The 20761-nt window shown below is 41.7% G+C and overlaps 1 protein-coding gene across 2 annotated transcripts; it reads left to right on the top strand.

The window, feature by feature from the left end:
- The first annotated feature begins 38 nt into the window (after positions 1-38).
- LOC131357891 (transcriptional repressor p66-beta-like) lies at positions 39-20761 on the top strand. Of its 2 annotated transcripts, none has more exons than XM_058397264.1 (11): positions 39-219; positions 10662-11039; positions 11602-11728; positions 11822-11953; positions 15260-15436; positions 15611-15781; positions 16145-16508; positions 16625-16827; positions 16936-17046; positions 17748-17961; positions 19499-20761. In XM_058397264.1, exons 2-11 carry the CDS (start codon positions 10663-10665, stop codon positions 19633-19635), a joined length of 2013 nt encoding a protein of 670 aa, XP_058253247.1. In that variant the 5' UTR covers positions 39-219; position 10662; the 3' UTR covers positions 19636-20761. The 2 variants fall into 2 exon arrangements, with proteins under 2 accessions (XP_058253247.1, XP_058253256.1); XM_058397273.1 differs by having other exon boundaries at positions 41-219; positions 15260-15391.

The following is a 20761-nucleotide window of genomic DNA, read 5'->3' as shown; positions in this document are numbered from 1 at the left end:
CGACACGACAACAAACCGTAACGCGAGGAACGTCATCGACACCGGCGCCGACCAATCAACGCTCCCGCCTGAGCGCGGAGCGAGCGCGCGCCGGGGCCCAATCACAGGCTTTGTGTTGCTCGCCGGTGCCGGGATCAGTCGCCAGAGGTAACGGCAGCGTCTCAGCATCCCAAAAGCAGACCGGAGCGAGAGGGAACCTGCGGGGTGAAGGCGACCAAGGTGAGACCGAGGATGTAGCCGCGGCCCGCGCGCGCACTCACTCACTCAACTCACCCTCCACAAAAAAAAAAACCAAAAACCCAACAACAATTAAGGGACGTGCTGACGAACAGTAAAGCCGTGATGATATTCATACGCCAACGCTCGCGCTGCATATTCGTACAGTGGGATTTATTGTGGTTGCTTTTTTTAAAAAAAAAAAAAAAAAAAAGATCGCGTCGAGGTGTTAACGATCCCGTTAAAGTAAACACACACGATCGTCTCGTTAGAGATAAAGGTGATGCGTGCTCTCCGGCAGATGCGACTTTTCTCTCTTTTTTTCCGCTACTCTCGAACCCTTTTCGTCCTCGATGAGCTTTTATTGTTTCTTGGTGAGAACTGAGTCTCTCGGGGTTAAACCCCCCCAGATATGGTGTAAAAAAAAATAGAAATAAAATGCCTTCTACCTGCTGCGCGACTACAGAAGGCGGACTGTAAACATAACCTATTACAACATGAAGAATGATTTGATTAGGGATTTACAGTCATTTTCTTTTTAAACCAAGTTGGCGATTTGATGTGATGCGTGTCGCTGTGAGTTGCGGATGGCGGACCTCCTGCTGTGGGATAAAATAAAGAGATCCTGCCATCAGCCATTTGCGTAAGTCGAGACGTGTTCGCCCTCAACTTGTTTCGAGAGCATGCAAATGGCTACCTTGTAACGTCCTATTTATCAGTGCGCGGCGGTGATGGTGCTGCTGCTGATAGTCAAGAAAACACAATGTAGTGGGAAAAGTAGCAGCGGAGCGTGAATTGTAACACATCTCCGGGACACATAGGTCAGTTTGGCAGTTTAGTTCACTTTGCTTTTTTCTGTAATGTGTGTGTGTGTTTTAGACATTGGAGCGAAGTGTGTGACACTTGGGGAAAGAGAGTTCAGGAGGCTGGAGTTGTTCACAGTGGATAGACCCGGCTGACTTATAAACACAGCCCCTCCAACACTCACACATATTATCTTGCTAGATTGCTGAATAATACACACTTCCACCAAGCACCCAGTGACCCTTTCCTCATTTAACAGAGTGAGGTAGAGAGATGAAGCTGACATTTCTCATTTGACATTTCCTCTCCAGTACGCTGGCTTCTATGAGGTTACTGGGGCTTTTACGACTTCCCAACTTGTTTGGTAAGCTCTGTGAGCACCCTGGAAAATATGATCCTAACACCATGAACGCCATAAACGGGCCGCACTTCAAATGCATTGCGCTTGATGTACCATTTTTACTTTGCTGTTTATTATCTTGTCCCGTGTACTCTCGGAAATGAAGGTAACAAACTGTACTTTTCTTTGTTGACGGTGTGACGCCTCGTACCAGGGAAGGTGTATGTGGTGTACCTTTTAGAATAAAGCTTTAAATGAATGTCAGTTCCTTAAAGACTGACTCTGTGCCTTTATTATTCCATGTAAAAAGATGCATACTACAGGACACGTGCTTTAGGGGGTTCCTCTGGGTACTTTGGTTTCCTCCCTGGTCCAGAGACATGTGTTGTAGGCTGAATTGTTGTGTGTGTGTGTGTGTGTGTGCGCGATTGTGCCCTGCAATAGGCTGGGATCCTGTCCAGGCTGTACTCTGCCTTGTTCCCCAAGCCTCCTGGGATAGATAGGTCCAGGTTCCCTGCAACCCAGTGGGATGTGTGTGTGTGTGTGTGTTTGTGTGTGTGTGTGTGAGAGAGAGCGAGAGAGAGCGAGAGAGAGAGAGAGATTGTGTCTTATGATGGGTGAGCATCTCGTCCAGTGTGTCCCTCACCCTGTGCCCCAGTGTTAGGCTCCAGGCTCCACACAATTCTGTGTTGGTACAGTGGATTGACTATAGATACATATAAGAAGGTACAAAAGATCTACCTTTAATAATACCACGCTAATTCCAAGGAAAAGTACAGTTTAATACTTTATTTCTGTGTGTATTTTGGAATGACAAATGACTTGAGATACTGATACTTGCTTAGGTTTGTAAGAATATTTGCTGATTCAATCCTTCCAACCAACTTACTCTCTTTTTTTAAAGAAGTTTAAATCTGACACAGTCTATTAGTTAATTGTGGCTTGCTTGAAGTTGTGTGTTTTCTTTCTGTCTTTATTTCCCATGAGTCCTCAGTATGAGGTGACTGTGTGACTGTACCCTGGAAGCAGATCTGCTGTATTTTACAGCAGGCTGTTACACACATAGCTCTAGCATTTTGTAACTTGTGCACTTAAGAGAACTTGAGCATAGTAACCACACACACACACACACACTCCGAGTAGTTTTCATGTTACATATAACTTGACTTGAGAGTGTTCTTTTTTCCTAGTAAAATCAGTAGCTATTTTCAGAAACATATTTGAAGCTTAGGCTCAGAAAGATGATCAGTGAGAGCATAGTACATTGTATATACTTGTATGGCATCAGTGATCGTATAACAGCTAATGCTAGTGAAGTGAAATGATATCTAAGCTATAGGCTGCCGTGTACGCAGCAGTTTACCTTTGTGATGGTTTTTAAAAGCGGCATTTCCAGATTTTTTCCCCTTCAGCTTACACCTACTGAATCTCCAGGTTGTTGAAATCCGTGTAATGATGTATGTAGTGTTTGCAGATGTGTGTGTAGAGTACTAACCACTGATGGCTATGCTGAGGGATAATTCCCTGTTTTGAGATTAGGAACCCGACTGTATATATTTTGATTGTACTTGGGGCTACAGATACAGTAAGACAAAGACCAGTGAGTGGTGGGTCTTAAAGGAAGGAAAAATCAAAGCAACATAGTAGCACAGATCTCTCTCTCTCTCTCTCTCTCTCTTTCACTATTTGATTTTCTCTCACTTACTATCTTCCTGCTTATTTTGTTTTAAAGCCAGAGTGTCTCATGTCATTGGAATGTGCCACATTTAATCATTACTCATACAGGACACTCACCGCTGTTCCACCTCCAATGCTGTACACACACACACACACACACACACAGTCATCTTCTAGTGTAAACTTACAGATAATCATATGACCCTCCTCACGCCCGCCCCTCCACAGTCTGGGATCAGTCCTAATCCTTCTCACTCTCTTGTACACTTAATCAAAAACAGGAGGCCAATTTTGGAGCACAGTGGCCACAGCTACACCCCAGAATACCATAACTTCTCAAGGATTTTGCATATGAGCACACTCAGTTTGTTAGACATGTTTCTTCCACTCTCTGAGACTAATCAAGTCACTTTGACTGACTTTGGAACCTGATGTGTGGATTTGTGAGCTGGGATGATCATGCTTGTTTGAGCACCTATAAACAAACACACACACACACAAACACTCACAAACACACTGACCTGACTGTTTTTAAATGTGTGTGTGTGTGCATGAGGGGGTGGGCATAGGGCTTAGACTTCATGGCTTATGGGGCGTCTGCAGTTTTTGGCATTTCTTCACAAAGCTCTGTTTCATTTCAGGGAACTCTCAGCATTCAGTTTAACCCTGTCCTGGTGCTGACTTTGTTCATCTCTCTTTGTCTCTCTTTGTCCAAGGCCAGTCCTCTGTCCCTCCATGTTTGCCTTGGGCTACTGCAGAAATTAAATTGATTAGTGGTACTGTCTAAAAATAGATGTACTGGTTGCCATGGCAACCCCCCAGAGCCCGGAGTTGTTGCCTTGTTTGATGAAGACCTGTGCTTAAGTGTTGTAATATTGAGAGACACACACAGGCTGCGTGACGAGCAGATCTCGCTCTCGTTATAGTCGACTGGTGTTGTCCTGATTTACATGGCTACTCCCTTCCTATTTCCTCTCCCTTAGGTGACCCTCTGTGTCTTCATTTTAGAAAAGTGTATTTTGTGCCTGTGTGTGATGTGTGAGTTGCTCCCCAACACCCAGTCCCCCCCCCACCACCACCAGGTGAGCTTGTCTCTAGAGAAGAAGCCTCAGCTATAGACAGCAGTGACGGAGAGAAAAGAAGCAGATCTGCTGCTCCAGCTTGTAGAAGACAGGCTTTGGAGTCTACTCTACACAAATTAGCAGCGTGCCCATTCTCTTGGCTGTCAGCGTGCTGTGTGTATGTGTGTGTGTATGTGTGTGGGTTGCTGAATGGAGATAAGGATGAAGTGCTGTCAGTTGGAGGCACTGGCACTCGTGCCAGATCTTCACTCAGTTTTGGTGGCTCACTGAGTGTTTTTGGTGATTGCATCCAGTCCAGTTTGGTATCTGGTCTCATTTCTGATCTTCATTCGTGCTCATATCATGTGATTAGATTACACATGCTCCATTGTCCTGACCTCCCCACTCTGCCATTACATCTTGTGCTATTAGATTTGTCTGCAGATCATTTGGAATCGATGCATCCAAAAATGGTCAGCTGGGGCTGGAGCAGACCGAGACGTGGAATTTTAGCTATTTTTTTTCTAATAGGAAGAAACCACACTGAAATCAAGTGTTCCCTTCATCATTGTTCATTTCATTCATCTGCCAACATTGTGTGAGTTCTTAAAAGGCAGCCATGCAGAGAAATTATCGCTTTTGAGTTAAAGGTTAATGAATGTATGAAATGTGTGGAGTGCATCTGCAGGTGACGGAGTCTTATGGTGCTTTTGCGTAACCTAAACAAGCAGAAGTGTGTGAATACCAGCGGCTCCTCAGGGGTCTCTGTGGAAGCGCTTAGTGTTTAACTGTGACTTGCTTTCCTGTACATGTGCAGTGTTTTGTCTTTCTTCAGCCATGTCATGAGATGATGTGTTTTATGTAATAGTCCAGCTTAAAGGAGCACTTGGGGACAAAGCCAGTCTCAGTGAGTGACTGACTTTGTGAGAAAGAGAGAGTGTCCCCTTAAACACAATGAATGCATCTGAATCAAGGTCATTTATTGTTTTCTGTATTTTCATGTAAATTCTGTGCATTTTTGGTGTTTGAGTGGCAAAGCAAGCCTTACTCTATCTGTATGTTTTACATGTCTTCTGTACTATTAAAATATCAAATCACCAAAGTTTACCGACCCTAATTTTCCATTTTAATCATCATCAATCCCTTTGTTAGTGCTCATGGTAATAGTAACTTCTAACTACTTTATCTAAACTTGGGTAACTTGCTTAAGTCTGGCTTGTGTGCATTAAATCACAATCTACCCATTCTAATCTACCCATATACATTGGAATACAAATTGAGTGTAAACTTGAAAATTATTCGTAATGATGAAATGCAGTTAGTTAGTCTACACATTTGTTTGCTTCACCTTGTTCGTAGGTTGTTACAAAGTCATCAAATCTCGCTTTTTTTATGGGTCACCTAACACTTCAGTGTTCTCCAAGGAAAAAGTAAAGCACTTATCATTACAGTATCTTGCCTAAGAAGGGCCAGGAGAGGAATCTGGGTCTTCCAGTGAGAGCAGAGTTAATTGAATCCTTGGGGCATTGGGCAGTGCAGGGCATGGCTGGGAAGCAAACCTGTGTTTCAGAGCAGAGCAGAATTGACCAGTGCAGTGGAGTGTGATATAGCCGATGCCCCCATGTTCAGTATAGGATATAATTCACATGTAGTTGTATGTCATATCCCTGCTTCACCTCAAACTTCACCTACTGCCTTTTGATCTGTCTGTCTGTCTGTCTGTGCTATATGGCCAAAGGTTTGTGGACACCAGACCATCACACTCTTATGTTGCCCTTCAGTAAACTTTCCCCACATAGTTGGACCCACACAATTGTCTAGAATGTCATAGTAAGGCCTAGGAAATGGGATGTTTATATGTCATTGTCAGTTGAAAACATAAATTTGAATGTCTGTCTATCTATCTATCTATCTATCTATCTATCTATCTATCTATCTATCTATCTATCTATCTATCTATCTATCTATCTATCTATCTATCTATCTATCTATCGCTTTCTTTCCTTCTTCACCATTTCTTTCCCATTTTTTACGATTACTCTCACTCTAACTCTAAAGTTTGTCCTGGCTTTTGGGACAACATGTTTTCCCGGTGCATTGTGGGTTCTCTCAGCAGATCTGTCCGCATTACAGTAACACATTGTCCAATTTTCACCCAGATCTAACTCATTCTGCCCGAAGGACAAGTTTTTGGTTGCTGTTTAGATCTCGGTAACTATGAAAAGGAAGGGAACACACTGTGTGTATGTGTGTGTGTATGTGTCATAGATATATTCAACATTTGACCCTCAATAGCTAAATGGTTTCTTCTTTTTGTTCTGTAACCTCTCCCTTTCTCAAAATAAGAGGCATAATAGATACTTAATGAAAGTTTTAAGAAACCTAATCCTATAAAGTTGTATCTTGCATAATTGAATGTTCAATCGCAAATGTTCAAACTTTGATCAGAATGCTAACAGATTTGGAATTTGGAAACACGGCTTGGAAAGTGTGTGTGTGTGTGGGATGTTCGTTGTGAGTGTCTCTGTAGAAAAAGAAAGATGGGGGTTGGGTTTGTTGAGCCCAAACTGCCCAGTACAGTACAGTACAGAGAGCAGATTGATTGGCAGCCAGATGCGGAGTGAGTGTAGAGGATTGTGGGATGGGGGAGGGGCAGGATAAGAGGTATTGCTACACATGTGTGCCACTGACTGAAGAACAGTCGCTGGATTTGTGCCACTCTGCTGGCATTAAAAAAAACCTCTCTACTTTGGGGTGTTTGTGTGTAGAAGAGTAAGAAAGTGTGTGTGTGTGTGTGTGTGTAAAAGAGTGGGAAGAGAGATGGAGTGAAAGAGTGCAAAAGTAAGTGTGCGTGTGCGTGCGTGCGTGTACGCAAGGGGAGGGGGGAGGACAGGGCTAACAAAGGATCTACACACACTGGCATGACTTAGGCTTCCGTGTGGATGTTTCTTTGTGTGTGTCTCCAGCAGTAATGTAATTCAGGCTCTCACAGTCTGACTTTTAAAGCTTAATCAGCCTGCAGCTTTACTTCAATCCTTTCTTCTAACCACACACACACACACACACTTTGAACATATTTAATTTCCAACTCTGATTGGCTGAAGATCTAGAAAGTGTATAAGGTTTTTTTTTGTGTGTTGTTGAACATACCACCATCTTACACACACTTTATACATCACTGAACAAATTCATGTATTTATTTTGCATCTGTGGTATGTGCATGTTCTCAAACTCTGGTCTTCTGAGGAGCTGGATGGTGGATGCATATACAAGAGCGTTTATGGAATGTGTGTGTTTGTGTGTCTGATCTTGTCGCTTACCATACCTCCATCTTAACACCTCCGTTTTCCTGCCATGTGAGAGCTGCTGGAGGCGTACAAGGACTGTGTTGACTGGCAGAGAGCCCAGTGCTCTGTGTGTGTGTGTGCATGCGTGTGCGTGTGTGTGGACACATATGCAGCTCTGTGTACAATTATGGCATGTGTGTTGGGCAGGAAAGTAGGAAGCTGATTAGTTGAGAGAGGAAAAATGAAAGTGTTTGAAGAGAGACACAGTGGTTTTCTGTTTCAGAAAGGGATAAGATGGACCCTCTGGTGAGGATATCACATTTGAGGATGGTTGCATCATGCAGATCTACCAAAGGCAGCTCTGCATGGTTACTTTTTTCCCGAGGGTTGGTTCTTCACACCCTCTTTTTCTTAAAATGTGCTTAATCTCAGATTTACCCCCATATTTTTTGTACAGAAGTTTTTTTTTCCCCGTTTGATCTCAGAACCTGTGGATCAGTGAGGAGTCAATGCCACCATAAGCATCTGGTTCTCACTGCATATATATATAAACGTGTGAGTGGTAGAGTGAGCAGAAGGCTTTGTATGTGACGTGTTAAGGAAATGCGATATTCTGCCTTTATCCTTGCAGTACACACTACACCGACCTCAGATGAAAATACACTTGTAGATAAAAGGTTCCTTAAGGTTTTTTTTTTATGGTTCTAACATGCTGAAGAGGAATCTTTCAGAAAGGAAAACTATCTTTTGGTTCTATGCATGTTTTTCAGGATTTCCCTGAAAAGACAAACTTGAATAATCCTTGAGTTGGTGCTAGTTGGAATCTGTTATAGATAGCATAAATCATGTCTAAGTTCCACCATAATAAAAACTATTTAAACATTTATACAATACAGAGACATTTTACAGCCAATAAACCCCCAATACAATTAAGACAATAAAACAGCATGCTTGCCTTACGCCTAGATACAATATAAAGTATATAAAAAATAGTCAATTCAAGCATCCAAAAAAATTCTGTTTGTGATTAGTGAAAAGGCTGGATTGTTGAAGACCAGGTTGGAGTAGCATGGTATTGTGTAAAGAGCTGTTTTGTGTTTAGCTTGGAAAGATATCGATGTTTCAGGCACATCATAATGTGTTGGGGGAGTGAAAGTTTGTCCAACAAAATTTCTACAATGATACGTATTCATTTTAAATTTCTGACCGAAAAAAGTGACCATTTTGCTTATGGGGCTTTTCCACTTTTTATGTTTGATGAACCATTTGAAAGCACAACACAGCTCTCAGTGTACAGACCATGTTTAGATGCTATAAGTAGTAAGTATATATTAAAAACCATAAAAACACAATACTGTATTTAACTAGTAAACATGGTCTAGTAGTTATATACAGTATTATGTTTTATTTAATTATTGCATTTCATTATTAGAAAGCAACTCATTATTACAATTTATTCACCAGTACAGAAAGGTAATTAACTAATGATCCGTTTTCTGTGTTTATTTGTTTTTAAATCCAGCAATGTTTTTGACTCAGAATTTGGCCCTGAATTTTGGTTTCGATTTTGGCCCTGAATGTTTATTTCGGTGCATCATTAGTGAAATCTAAAGGTTTACAGCTTCTCAGCTGAATGATCTGCCACCCACTGAAGAGAGGTGGGCGGAAGGAACAATGAGCAGAACCTGTCCGAGGACCTGAGGGTGGGAGTCTGTGGAGGGAGAAGTTTAGGTAGGTGTATAAGGGCAGGGCTGTGTGGTGCTTTGCAAGTCATAGATTTATTTTTGTTCTGTATGCAGTATGAGATGGGTAACTAGTGTAGGTGGAGATCCAGAGTAATAGTAGTTAATATTTTTGGGGGGGAGTGGGTGAGTAATCTGGGAGAGTTTTGAAAGCACTTTTCGAAAGGAAAGCATTAAAATAGTGTCAGGAGTTTTCTATATGTCACTGCATCCTTGAATACTGCTTATGGTTTGTTTGCAGTTTTCACAGTTGGTTAAATTAACTTTGAACAATTCCATCTTTATTATCCCATTAATCTACAAATCTGTCTTTACCACTAATCCAGACAGCTCTGTGATGTCTACACTCTGCGTCACTGGGAACCAATCAAATACCAGCTTGTATGCCTGTTTAAGGACGCACTACTTTAAGGTTCTTCTCGTCCCTCTGGACCTGCCTGATTCATCCTGGTGCTCTACTTCTTTTCGGAGCTTTCTTCACTTGTGACTTATCTTCTCCTCTGGACGGTCCCACACTGATACCCTAAAGGCTCACCTTTGCTTGTATTGATTATAAGTAGTCTCACCTGCATGCTGTAGACTGGTAGTTAAGAATTGCTGCTGTAAGCAGATATAGATTGTCCTGTGCACTTTATGTCCATAATTAACATCCTTTCCACTCACTTTGTACTGTTTGTCTTTACTTTTCTACACCTGTATATTATAATGATTTAAATTCCCACCAGAAATGTCATCTCTGAGATCTTAATCTACATCTGGATTTCTGCTAAGCTGTTTTGTGGCAATGTCTAAAAAGCACTACAAATCAAATGGAATTGAATTGAGAAGCAGCTCAGACATTTGATTAGCTTTAAATAAGTGAGTCAGTCTGCGATCATTGTCTAAGACTGCTCTACACTGGCTTTTAGAAGGTAAAGTGGTCCTGAAAGGTGTCGCAAAAGAGCAAATTAAACCTTCTTCCTTTATCATCTCACTGTTCAGTGATAAAGTGCTCTGAATTAGTCGGTTTGTATCTTAAAGTAATTGACAGCATTTCTGTTTGTCCCATGCATTTTAAGTGATGGTCCAACGTAAATCCAGATGGTAGGGTTTGGATTGAAAGGTGCAATCAAGGAGAGGAAGGAAATACAATGGACAGCAATTAGAATTGTCTTGATTGGGGAGGCTGTATGGTTTTAATTGTTCCCTCATGAAGGAAGTCCTCTATATCCAGAGCTTTTCTGTGTTTAATAATATCACTGCCTGCAGGCAATGGGCATAAAGCATGTCTAAACACTTGATTTGATGAATAAAAAATATTAGAACAAAAAAAGACAAGCTGGTTGTTTTCTCAAAACAATGACAAAAGAGTTGAAGAACATGTTCAAAATAATATCAGCTTTACTAATCTATGGTGTCTCAGTGAAGTGATGAGACAAGCTGTATTCTGAATTCAGATGTATTTCCGTGATGATTTATTTCATGACAGATTATAAGGGAGTAATGTTTTGATGGCTGTCTGTGTGTTTGTGTGTATGTGCAAATTCTCCTTCAGAATGGACCGTATGAGTGAGGAGGCATTACGACTGAACCTGCTAAAGCGAGGCCTGGAGCCAGCAGAGGAGCGTAGCCGAGCTCACGATGACGTCCTGCCCAAGAGGCTGAAAATGGAGGGTCATGAAGCCATGGAGAGACTGAAAATGCTCGCACTGCTCAAACGCAAGGACCTGAGTGGCCTGGAGAGCAGCTCTGGCACACTGGGGGATCTGCGAGCCTCTGGAGCCAGCAGCCATGCTGCGTTACAGAGCTACACGTCTTATGAGGAGAAGCTGAACGGCAGCCTGAGGACGCCAGCCGTGTCCCACTCTCTTATGGGCCGCAGCGGGAAAGAGAACATCAGTGATGAGCCGGTGGACATGAGTGCCAAGAGGAGGTGAGGGAGAGAGTCTGGTCAGTTTTTGCTGTATGGGATACAGGTAATGTACAAAACTCAGCTCAGGATCAGCATTACTAAATTAAACAGTGAACCAGATTGTGTGAGTGAAAGAATCGTCCACAAGTCCTACTGTATAATACTCTTCTAGTATTGACTGAAAAGCTTTTTAAAATCACTGGGGTCACACAAAAAAAACTGACTTATTAGTATGATTATCACACTCACACAGCTCTCCTGCAGTGAATTGGAAGTGATCGGAGGATTGTGTCCCAATTCATGTCCCAGGACTGATAGAAAGCCACTGAAGGGCCCTTGAACTGACTCCTTTTACCCCTCAGCTGCTTAGATTATATTCTGCCTCAATTTGAAGCTGCCTTCTAAAAAAGAGTCTGCTATATGAATACATTTAAATGTAAAAAAATAATAATGAGGTGATATACTGCCTTAAACATTACCTTAACAATAATATACATATTAATAAAAAATACAATATGTATGTGAAAATGCCTGTAATCTTTCCATTTGATGTTTGACTATTTGATCATATGTATGACTGCAGTGTAGTGGATCGAGAACGTCACACTCCCTCTCCAGATGTGATCGTTTTATCTGACAACGAGGCATCCAGCCCCAAAGGAGCAGGCAGAGAGGAGAAAGTGAAGCCTGTAAACCTGGACATGTTCAAGGTAAAGAGGCAGTGAGGAGACAGTCTGCGCTGTGTTTTCACATCTCGTTGCATTTGTGTGTGCATTATGAGTGTGTATGTGTCTGTGTTGCAGGGGAAGAGTATAGCTGAACGTCAGCGAGTCATTAAGGCTTTAAGAGAGGAGCTGAGACTTGAGGAGGCTCGTCTGGTTCTGCTCAAGAAACTCAGGCAGTCTCAACTACAGAAGGAGAACCTCGCCCACAAGGTCGCTATCTCTGACTCTTTTTGTCTCTCCTTTCACTTCACAGTTCAGTTAATGCCTCGTCTATTAAGCAGTAATGAATTAAAATTAAGATTTATTTATTTATTTATTTTTTGGAAGGCCTTACAAAAAAGACTGTAGTTTCTCCTGGTGTACAGAAACAATAGGGTGCTTCATACTGAGCTTAACCCCACATTTAACCCTGGTTTTTACCCAGGGTTATGAAACCCTGCTCTGAAGCAGAGTTATCAATACTTTTTGTGGATTTAACCCTGCATTACGGTGCCAGATGTGTACAGCATGAAATGATGTGGTGTTAGAATATTACAGCTAGATGCTTAGCAGCAGAAACCCAATCAGAAATTGAACAGCGTGTGTCTCATATTATGTGAAACCAAGGACATGGCAACATTTAACACAAACGGCTCGGTAGTGTGAGGCGGGAAAACATCGAACATCACAGAAGTGTATGCCAAAGCAAGGGGGGGTAATACCCGACGCTGTAAAATTAGCAAGCATCTGGTCAATTAGACTACACTTAAAAAGGTCAAAAAAGATTGCGAAGCTGTGAAAGATAACCATACCTGCTCGGCTCAGAAGAACAACAGACCTGTCCCTTTTTTCCTCACTATTGTGAAAGTGTGAGAAATGCTGTTATTTAAAGCGGGCATGTGCTGTATTTATCTACTCATGATCATGATTGCTGACACTGCAAATATGTAAATAAGAAGTTTAACCCAGGGTTTAGGAATGTTCGGTGTGAAATATGTACAGTATGTCATATTGTGAATAGCCAGGATTAATGACCCAGGCTTAACTATTTCAAGCCTAAATGTGTGTAAACAATATTTAAAGTAAGCATATATGCAAAAAAAATACCATTTCTAGATAAATAATCTTTTTAACATTATATGCATGTGATCCTGATTGATGGACAATAGAAAGTCTCACTTCGCTGTTAGGATACATTTCTGCCATGAGAACAGAAGTGTGAAATGGACATGGACCAGCCAGTTATTTATTTTCATTAGCTGTTTTGTGTGGGTTTTGATTTTTTGGTGTCATTTTATGCAGCTGTTCAGATGCAAACAGCTGCATGCCAGACTGAAAAGCTACCATAAGGGTGGAGGAAAAAAAAACATAACATGCAGTACACAAATCGTATTGCTTTTCTTTGCAAACATGCAGAAAACGTGCCACACTGAAAGGCAATCAGTGCTCTAAGCCAGGGTCAGGGATGTGGTGGTGAGAAAGTTCTGACTGTATCCTGGAGCTTGAGCTTGACTTTCCAGGAAGCTTATCATATAAAGGAACAATCTGAAGGAACACCCTTCATACTTCTTACTGGTTTATTGTGGTACCTTCAGTCTGATTTGAATGTTTAAGCATTAAACTTTCCAAAATTATTACTAAAACATAAAGGTGATCCTTTGACCTTTCAGTATTTTAGTGTGGCATGGCTCCTACACATTGATGGAAGTGAAATACCAGTGCAGCCCGGTGAAAAACACTGACATCTGACATGACTTCAATAAACATTTCATTTTTAATCAAGAATCATAAGAGCAATGGAGCGAAGGATTTTACTTTTTAGAGTTGGCAAGTCACTAATGCAAAGCAAGACTGTTTATGTATTGTATTTCACATGCTTTCAGTGTTGTGATTGCTTTTTGGCCTTAATCTTTGCCAATGGACTTTCACAGTTTATGTGTTTATACAGGGGCTGGACAATTAAAATGAAACACCTGGTTTGACACCAGGCCAAGAGAGCATCAGTTCATCTTGGAAATGACAGATCTGCCCAGTGGCCTGTGGGATTTTTTTTTAGGCATTCATCTTGCAGAACAGTGGCCAGGCCACCACATGAAAATGTTTCCTGACTCACTCCTCCCAAACACCCCAAAGTGGCTCAATAATATTCAGATGGAATATTCTGGTAACTGTGCAGGCCATTAGAGATGTTCAGCTTCACTTTCAAGTTCATCAGAACACTCTGTCACCAGTTTTGCTGTGTGCATTGGTGCATTATCATCTTGAAATGTGGCACCACCATCAGGATACAAATGGTTTGAACCATTTGGTGGGCACGATCCTCCAGAATGGTTTGGTCGTCCTTGACAGTGTCCATCTTGTCCAACTAGCACAAGTAATGGGCCTAAGGAATACCATGATATTGAAGCCTAAGCCATCACTGATCCACCCCGTGCTTCACTCTGGGCATGCTACAAACCAGGTGGGAAGCTTCTTTGGGGATTCTTTACACTGTAACTCTCCTGGAAATGGAAAAATAGTGAAGTTGGATTCTTCAGAGAATAATACATGTTACACATTGTCCACAGTCAAAGATATTTGTTGCTGGCAGCTTTGGAATAGATGTTTGCCATTGATATGAGTGACTGAAGTATTGGCTATTGCAGCCTGACCATAAATATTTGTTTCATTGTCTAATCCCTGTGTATAAAGTATATCACATAATATACCACATACGTCATCCGCTATATCTTTCTTTAAACGCTGAACATCCACTGACATCCCAAACTGGTTTAGGTACTTTTCTTGTATTTGAGGTTTAGACCAGGGGTTCTTTACTCCAGTCCTCAGGACCCCCTACTATGCACAGTTTGTTGTTTTCCCTGCTTCTGACATATCTGATCAGCTCTAACATCTGATCTGATTAAGCCCTTAAGAACCTTAAACCACAGGGTCTCAAGAACTAGGGTTAAATTATTGAGGAATATCAAATATTAAAACATTTTATAACCGTGATAAATGCCTCACGTTAAAACAAATGAGCTCAGTGTTCTCTACAGTAACATCTGAACATTTTAAGTAATAAGAAGAAATTTGAGACTTTATAATATTCTTCATTCTTTGTCAGTACTTAGGCTTATTACTGCTTTGGGAAAAATCCCTTTTATTTGTCACATCGCCTTATAATTAAGTGCCCTCTGAAAAAATTAATAACAGGCTAAAGCTGAATTTCTTTGCCCGTAACGAGAAGTCGGCTGCTTTTGTCTGGACGACTCTGAATTCCAGAAAGCAATGAAATAAGATAATGGAATCGTAATAGATAACACAAAATAAGATAAAATGATTGAAAAATATAGCAACTATATGTATTACGTGATAAAGAATGTTATACATTTAGCTCTTTATCCAATTCGCTTTTTTCCTTCATTATTTATACCACTGCTGCCTAGAAACATCTCTAGATAGTAATAGTAGTAGGCAGTGTATTCTGTGGGAGCTGCAATAGAAGTCTTCTTGTGTGTGTAAATAAATGTTTTTTTTTCTCCATCTGTCACTCAGGTATCAGTGGTGCAGAGCAGTTCCTCATCCATTCATCCCTCAGCCCACAGCTCTCAGTCTAGCAACAAATTACCCATCAGATCTGGCCACACACACCACAGTGGAGATGCCCAGAACCTTCGTGCTGCACAGGTCAGGAGGCCACAAGCTAATTTCAGGACACATGACCACATACTCGTAAGCTCTTGCTCTTATTGTGTTGAACAGTGTAACAACAAATATCAGCAGAAATGCACAGCCCGTGACTGCCATCATGTGGTCATGAATAAACCTGCATCCACAAGTGAAGCAGAGAAAGGATTTCACTGTGACTTGTGTAGTTTGTCACTGTGAGGTGGTTTCCCTCCTCAGGGTCAGAGTGTGATCCGGTCTGCAGCCAGTGCCTCCATTCCCCAGATGATGATGTCACAGCGAGTGGTTGCTCCAAGCCCGGGGCAGCTCCAGGGCCACAGAGTGCCAAGCAAACCAAGCAGCATGCGCACATCCACAGCCAGCATCAACAGCACTGTTAACTATCAGCAGGTACTGTGCGCATGTGTTTAAACGGGTTTATATAGCAGATACACTCACAGAGCACTCTATTAGAAACAGCTGTCTTTTTCACACACTTGTGTGTCTGAGAAGTAACAAAAACAGCCTGACTGTCATTTTAAGAGATGACGAAAAATTAAAAAATAATGTTAAGTCCCCTGAAGTGTACAGAAAAACCTCTTGACAGTGATAATGAAACGATTTTTTATATAACAGTATTGCAGTATTTTTGTTTTTACTTAAAATCTGAAACATTTTTTTGCAGTTTTTGCAATTGAACATGAGTTAACACTGTGTGTGTGTGTGTGTGTGTGTGTGTGTGTGTGTGTGTGTGTGTGTGTACACATGTTACAGGCCTCAAGTCAGCAGGTGTCTGTTCCCCAGCGTTCCAGCTCCTCCTCCATCTACATGAACCTGGCACACATGCAAGCAGTGGGTGTGGCCGGGATGACTGGGGGAGTTGGGGTGGCTGGTGTGACAGGTGGAGTGGGTGTTTCTGGGGTGGGCTCTTCCTCATCTAGCTCTGTGCAAGATGTGGCCAGCAGTCAGGCTGCAGCCAAACTGGCTCTACGCAAACAGCTGGAGAAAACCCTGCTGGAGATCCCGCTGCCTAAACCACCTGCGCCTTTGCTCTACTTCCTGCCCTCAGCCGCCAACTCTGAGTTCATCTACCTGCTGGGCCTGGAGGAGGTGGTGCAGAGCGTTCTTGACAGTCAGGGTGAGAACACTAATAGTGCTGCTCATCAGAGATCCATTCACAATTTGCTCACTATTTTCATTAGGATATTCATTTAAATGTACTTGTCATTAAACTCCTATGAACTGTGTGTGTAGGTAAGCTGTGTGGGACAAGTGGTCGTTTGGAGCCCTTTGCTTGTGCTCAGTGTAAAACTGACTTTACCCCTCACTGGAAGCAGGAGAAGGGCGGGCGCATCCTTTGCGAGACATGCATGACATCTAATCAGAAGAAGGCTTTGAAAGCCGAACATACTAATAGGCTGAAGAATGCCTTTGTGAAGGCTCTGCAGCAAGAGCAGGTAAAGACAAGGTCATCCAGGTGTACCACCATCTACAACTCACTACTAATGGAGAGACGCACACTGTGTGCTTCAAATGCTAATTCTGTGTATGTGTGTGCTTTGTAGGAGATTGAACAGAGATTACAGCAACAAGCTGCCCTGTCCACCAGTTCTACAGTGTCTGCAGCTAGTGTGAGCAAAGCTGAGTCTATGATGAGGCACCACACCATCAGACAGGTACACACACACACACATACACACAAATACAAGCTATTTATCATGGTAGTGATACTTTAAAGTGGTAGTGTGTTTGTATGTGGTGCTGTTACAAGAGGATCAGGGGCAGCAGTGCTACTGGGGATTTGGAGGGATAGCCAAATACTTTGGCCAAATGAATTCTGTAGTCAGAAACAGTTAAGTGCAAAATGAAATGCAAAAATGAAAAAATTGTATATGGAAGAAGTTATAAGCTAGTTCAGAGGTGATACTCCTGTGTCGGTGCCATTGATTTGTTGAGAATAATAATCAGTGCTGATTCATTGATGCACTGTGTATAGAGAGCTGACAAATTGCACACCTTGTGGCCTGTGGTCATTAATTGCATATGTACCTGTATATGATAAACTAGTCCATTAGTATAGATAAAATGTAGGTGTGTCTAATAATGAAGAAGAAGATAAACACAATCAACTATATGTGCCAAAGAGCGCTATATGAAAAATATAACTTCTGGAAACCAGTAATAGAATTTCCATCTGGCTGTTTTCCTTTTAGTCATTTTCCATTATAGGTATACTTTAAAAAAATTCTTAGTAGGATGCAGGTGGGATTTAATATAAAAATTGCAAGAAATGTGAAGTTAGACACATTTCCACACCCACCTGATGACTCAAGTGTGTACATGCTGTATGAATGTTTGTGTGCTTATTGACCTGCAGGCATCCTCAGCACAAGTTGCTCAGTCCCAGGTGTCCGTGCAGCGCAGTGTATCAGCTGCAGGTTCTGGGTCAGCACGAGGTGTCCTATCCAACTTTGCACAGGCGTCCCAGCTCGCTCTACCTGGCACTATAATGGGCATGACCAGCAAACACTGCTCTACCTCCAGCAGCCGGTCACAGCATGACAGCCGACATCAGCTGTATGGCATTCCTGGTGAGTAGCTTGTTCACTGACACTTGGGGGTAATATAAACAGATCCGCTGTGTCATGTAATGAGTATGTTACTGCATGTTGTATTAGAAAGCAGAAAATAGGGTTATGGTTCTTCAGGGGGATTATCTTGTACACCTCTGATACTGACTTTAATTCACAACATGCTGTTAAGTGTGTGGAATTAACTGAATAATCTAAATGAGATAAAGATGCAATTAAAAAATATTCTAGCTTTATCTGAGTTTAAAGATTGTTTAGTGACCTTGTGACCCCTGTAACCTTGTTAGTGAACTTGTGTTAGGATTTAAAGGTGCAGTTTGGTTTTTATTGTCAAGTGTGTCTAGAGCAGGGGTTAAAATCAGCATTCATAAATGGATTGTGTGAATGCAGGTTTTTATTACTGGCAGTCAGTTAATTTGGCTTTTTTAATTAATTAATATTGGTCTTCAATTAATGATTAATTGATTTATTAACATGTGATGCTTGTTTAGACTCAAATGAAAACCTGCAGCCACACTGCCTTATTATATTAGATTAAATGACATTACCCTTTATCTAGCCCTAAATTAAATAAATAATGCATTTTAATAAACTTTAGTCTCTCTTTAAACACTATATTGCCAAATCATTGAATTCAGGTGTCGTTTTTCAGGGGTTTGACTTGGCCCCTTAGTTCCAGTAAAAGGAACTCTTAATACTTCAGCATGCCAAGACATTTTGGACAATTTCATGCTCTCAGCTTTGTGGGAACAGTTTGGAGCTGGCCCCTTCCCGTTCTAACATGACTGCACACCATTGCACAAAGCAAGGATTATAAAGACATGGATGAGTGAATTTGGTGTGGAGGAACTTGACTGGCCTGCACAGAGTCCTGACCTCAACCAGATAGAACACCTTTGGGATGAATTAGAGCGGAGACTGCGAGCCAGGCCAAAACTGGTACATCTGCCTTTAGATGCACATGAATGTAATATGGAGTTGGCCTTTGCAGCTATAACAACTTCAACTCTTCTGGGAAGGCTTTCCACAAGGTTTAGGAGTGTGTTTATGGGAATTTTTGACCATTTCTTGGAAGGGAAGGTCTGCCTCACAGTCTCAGCTGTAGTTCTTCCCAAAGGTGTTCTATCGGGTTGAGGTCAGGACTCTGCAGGCCAGTCAAGTTCCTCCACACCAAACTCGCTCATCCATGTCTTTATGAACCTTGCTTTGTGCACTGGTTTGCAGTCATGTTGGAACAGGAAGGGGCCATCATCACCTCCGTTCCCACAAAGCTGGGAGCATGAAATTGTCCAAAATGTCTTGGTATGCTGAAGCGTTAGTAGTTCCTTTCATTGGAACTAAGGGGCCAAGCACAACACCTGAATTCAATGATTTGGAGGGGTGTCCCAAAACTTTTGGCAATGTAGTCTATTTTTTGACTATTTCTAAACAAGGCTAATGAGAGATTACTTCCAGTTTTGTCTGATTATATTTCATAGTTTGTAGGCTTTTTTCTCATTTAATTTTTCTTTCTTTTTCCCCTTCACTCTGTCTGCAGGAGTCAACATTGCTTACCTGAGCTCTGGTAATGTTGGGGGTCATAAGTCATCTAGTTTAGCAGACAGACAGCGAGAGTACCTGCTGGACATGATTCCTCCTCGCTCCATATCCCAGTCCATTACAGGACAGAAATAGGCCTTCTCTATCACACTTAACCCCCATAACCCCAACACATGCACAAACAACCTTGTCATGACAAGCTCACTCTCATATTCTCTCTCTCTCTCTCTCTCTCGCTCAGATCAGCACACACACACACACACACACTCTCTTTCAAGTATCCTGCCACGTCTCCCAGTCCCCTGTTGCATGCAGTGCCTGTCAGTCTGCTTACCAGCTACTCTTTCTGTGTAACACAATCAGTGACTGTATGTGGTGAACTCCACCAGTAAACTGCAGTCACTCTCTGCAAGTATGCAATCCCCCTTCAACACTGCTTAACCCCTACAGTCTTCATCACTCAAACTGCGTGTGTGTGGACATGTTTTGTACATTAATGCACTTTCCGGTGAGAATGTGTGGGGGTTTTTTTTTTTTTTTTGGCTGTTAATGTTTTTCAATGTGTGCAGGTGTGGTGGCATTATACAGAGCGAGACACAAGCTCTTGGGTGGCTTAGAAAATTGAATTAAATGGACATTGTGGGTTTTTCCCCCTTTGAAAGCAACTATCAGTGTTTTTAAGAAGATGGGATTTAAATGAAGAAGTCATATTATATCACTATGTGGAGAGCTTTGCTTTTGGCTACTTTTAGCTAAGTGGAATACTTACATCCTGTTACTCACTATTTCCTAAAGACTTTTCTCTGAGGGTTTCTTGTGCAAACAGCCTGCAGTGTCTTTTCAGGTCTGTCTTTGTCCAGTTCTTTCCCAGCAAGGATAAGAAGTGAGCTGCATCATATTCAGCATTCAGTCCTGTGAGGTCGCATTTACTAACTCCTTTTCCATTCACAAACATGTACGTGCTTTGCATAAGATTATGTGCTCGTGTATCCTTTCTTTTATGGTGCTCTCCTTGAATTAGTCATTTTTCCTCATCAAATGAGGAATTACTTTTATGTCAGTCCACCTTTGACTTTAAACATGTATGGTTAAGTAAAATTATAATTACTTATAAGGATAAGTATTGAATTTTAAAGGTGCTGTGTGTCAGATTTTCTTCTCTTCATCATGCGCTTTACCGAACAGAGGAATTTCTCATGCACTGCCTCTTTAAGTGCACAGTGCAATATTGGGCAAGAAGTGATTTTATTTTATTTTTTTT

The sequence above is a fragment of the Hemibagrus wyckioides genome, linkage group LG01 (assembly GCF_019097595.1).
Source record: "Hemibagrus wyckioides isolate EC202008001 linkage group LG01, SWU_Hwy_1.0, whole genome shotgun sequence".
NCBI lineage: Eukaryota > Metazoa > Chordata > Actinopteri > Siluriformes > Bagridae > Hemibagrus > Hemibagrus wyckioides.
This window is presented reverse-complemented; position numbering and strand designations above follow the sequence as displayed.

What these genes read in the sequence shown, in the direction of transcription:
- LOC131357891 (XM_058397264.1), top strand. Translation starts at nt 10,663, where the DNA reads ATGGACCGTATGAGTGAGGAGGCATTACGACTGAACCTGCTAAAGCGA. An exon ending in GACATGAGTGCCAAGAGGAG is followed by an intron (nt 11,040 to 11,601) that starts GTGAGGGAGAGA and finishes GTATGACTGCAG; the next exon opens with TGTAGTGGATCGAGAACGTC. An exon ending in GGCACCACACCATCAGACAG is followed by an intron (nt 17,047 to 17,747) that starts GTACACACACAC and finishes ATTGACCTGCAG; the next exon opens with GCATCCTCAGCACAAGTTGC.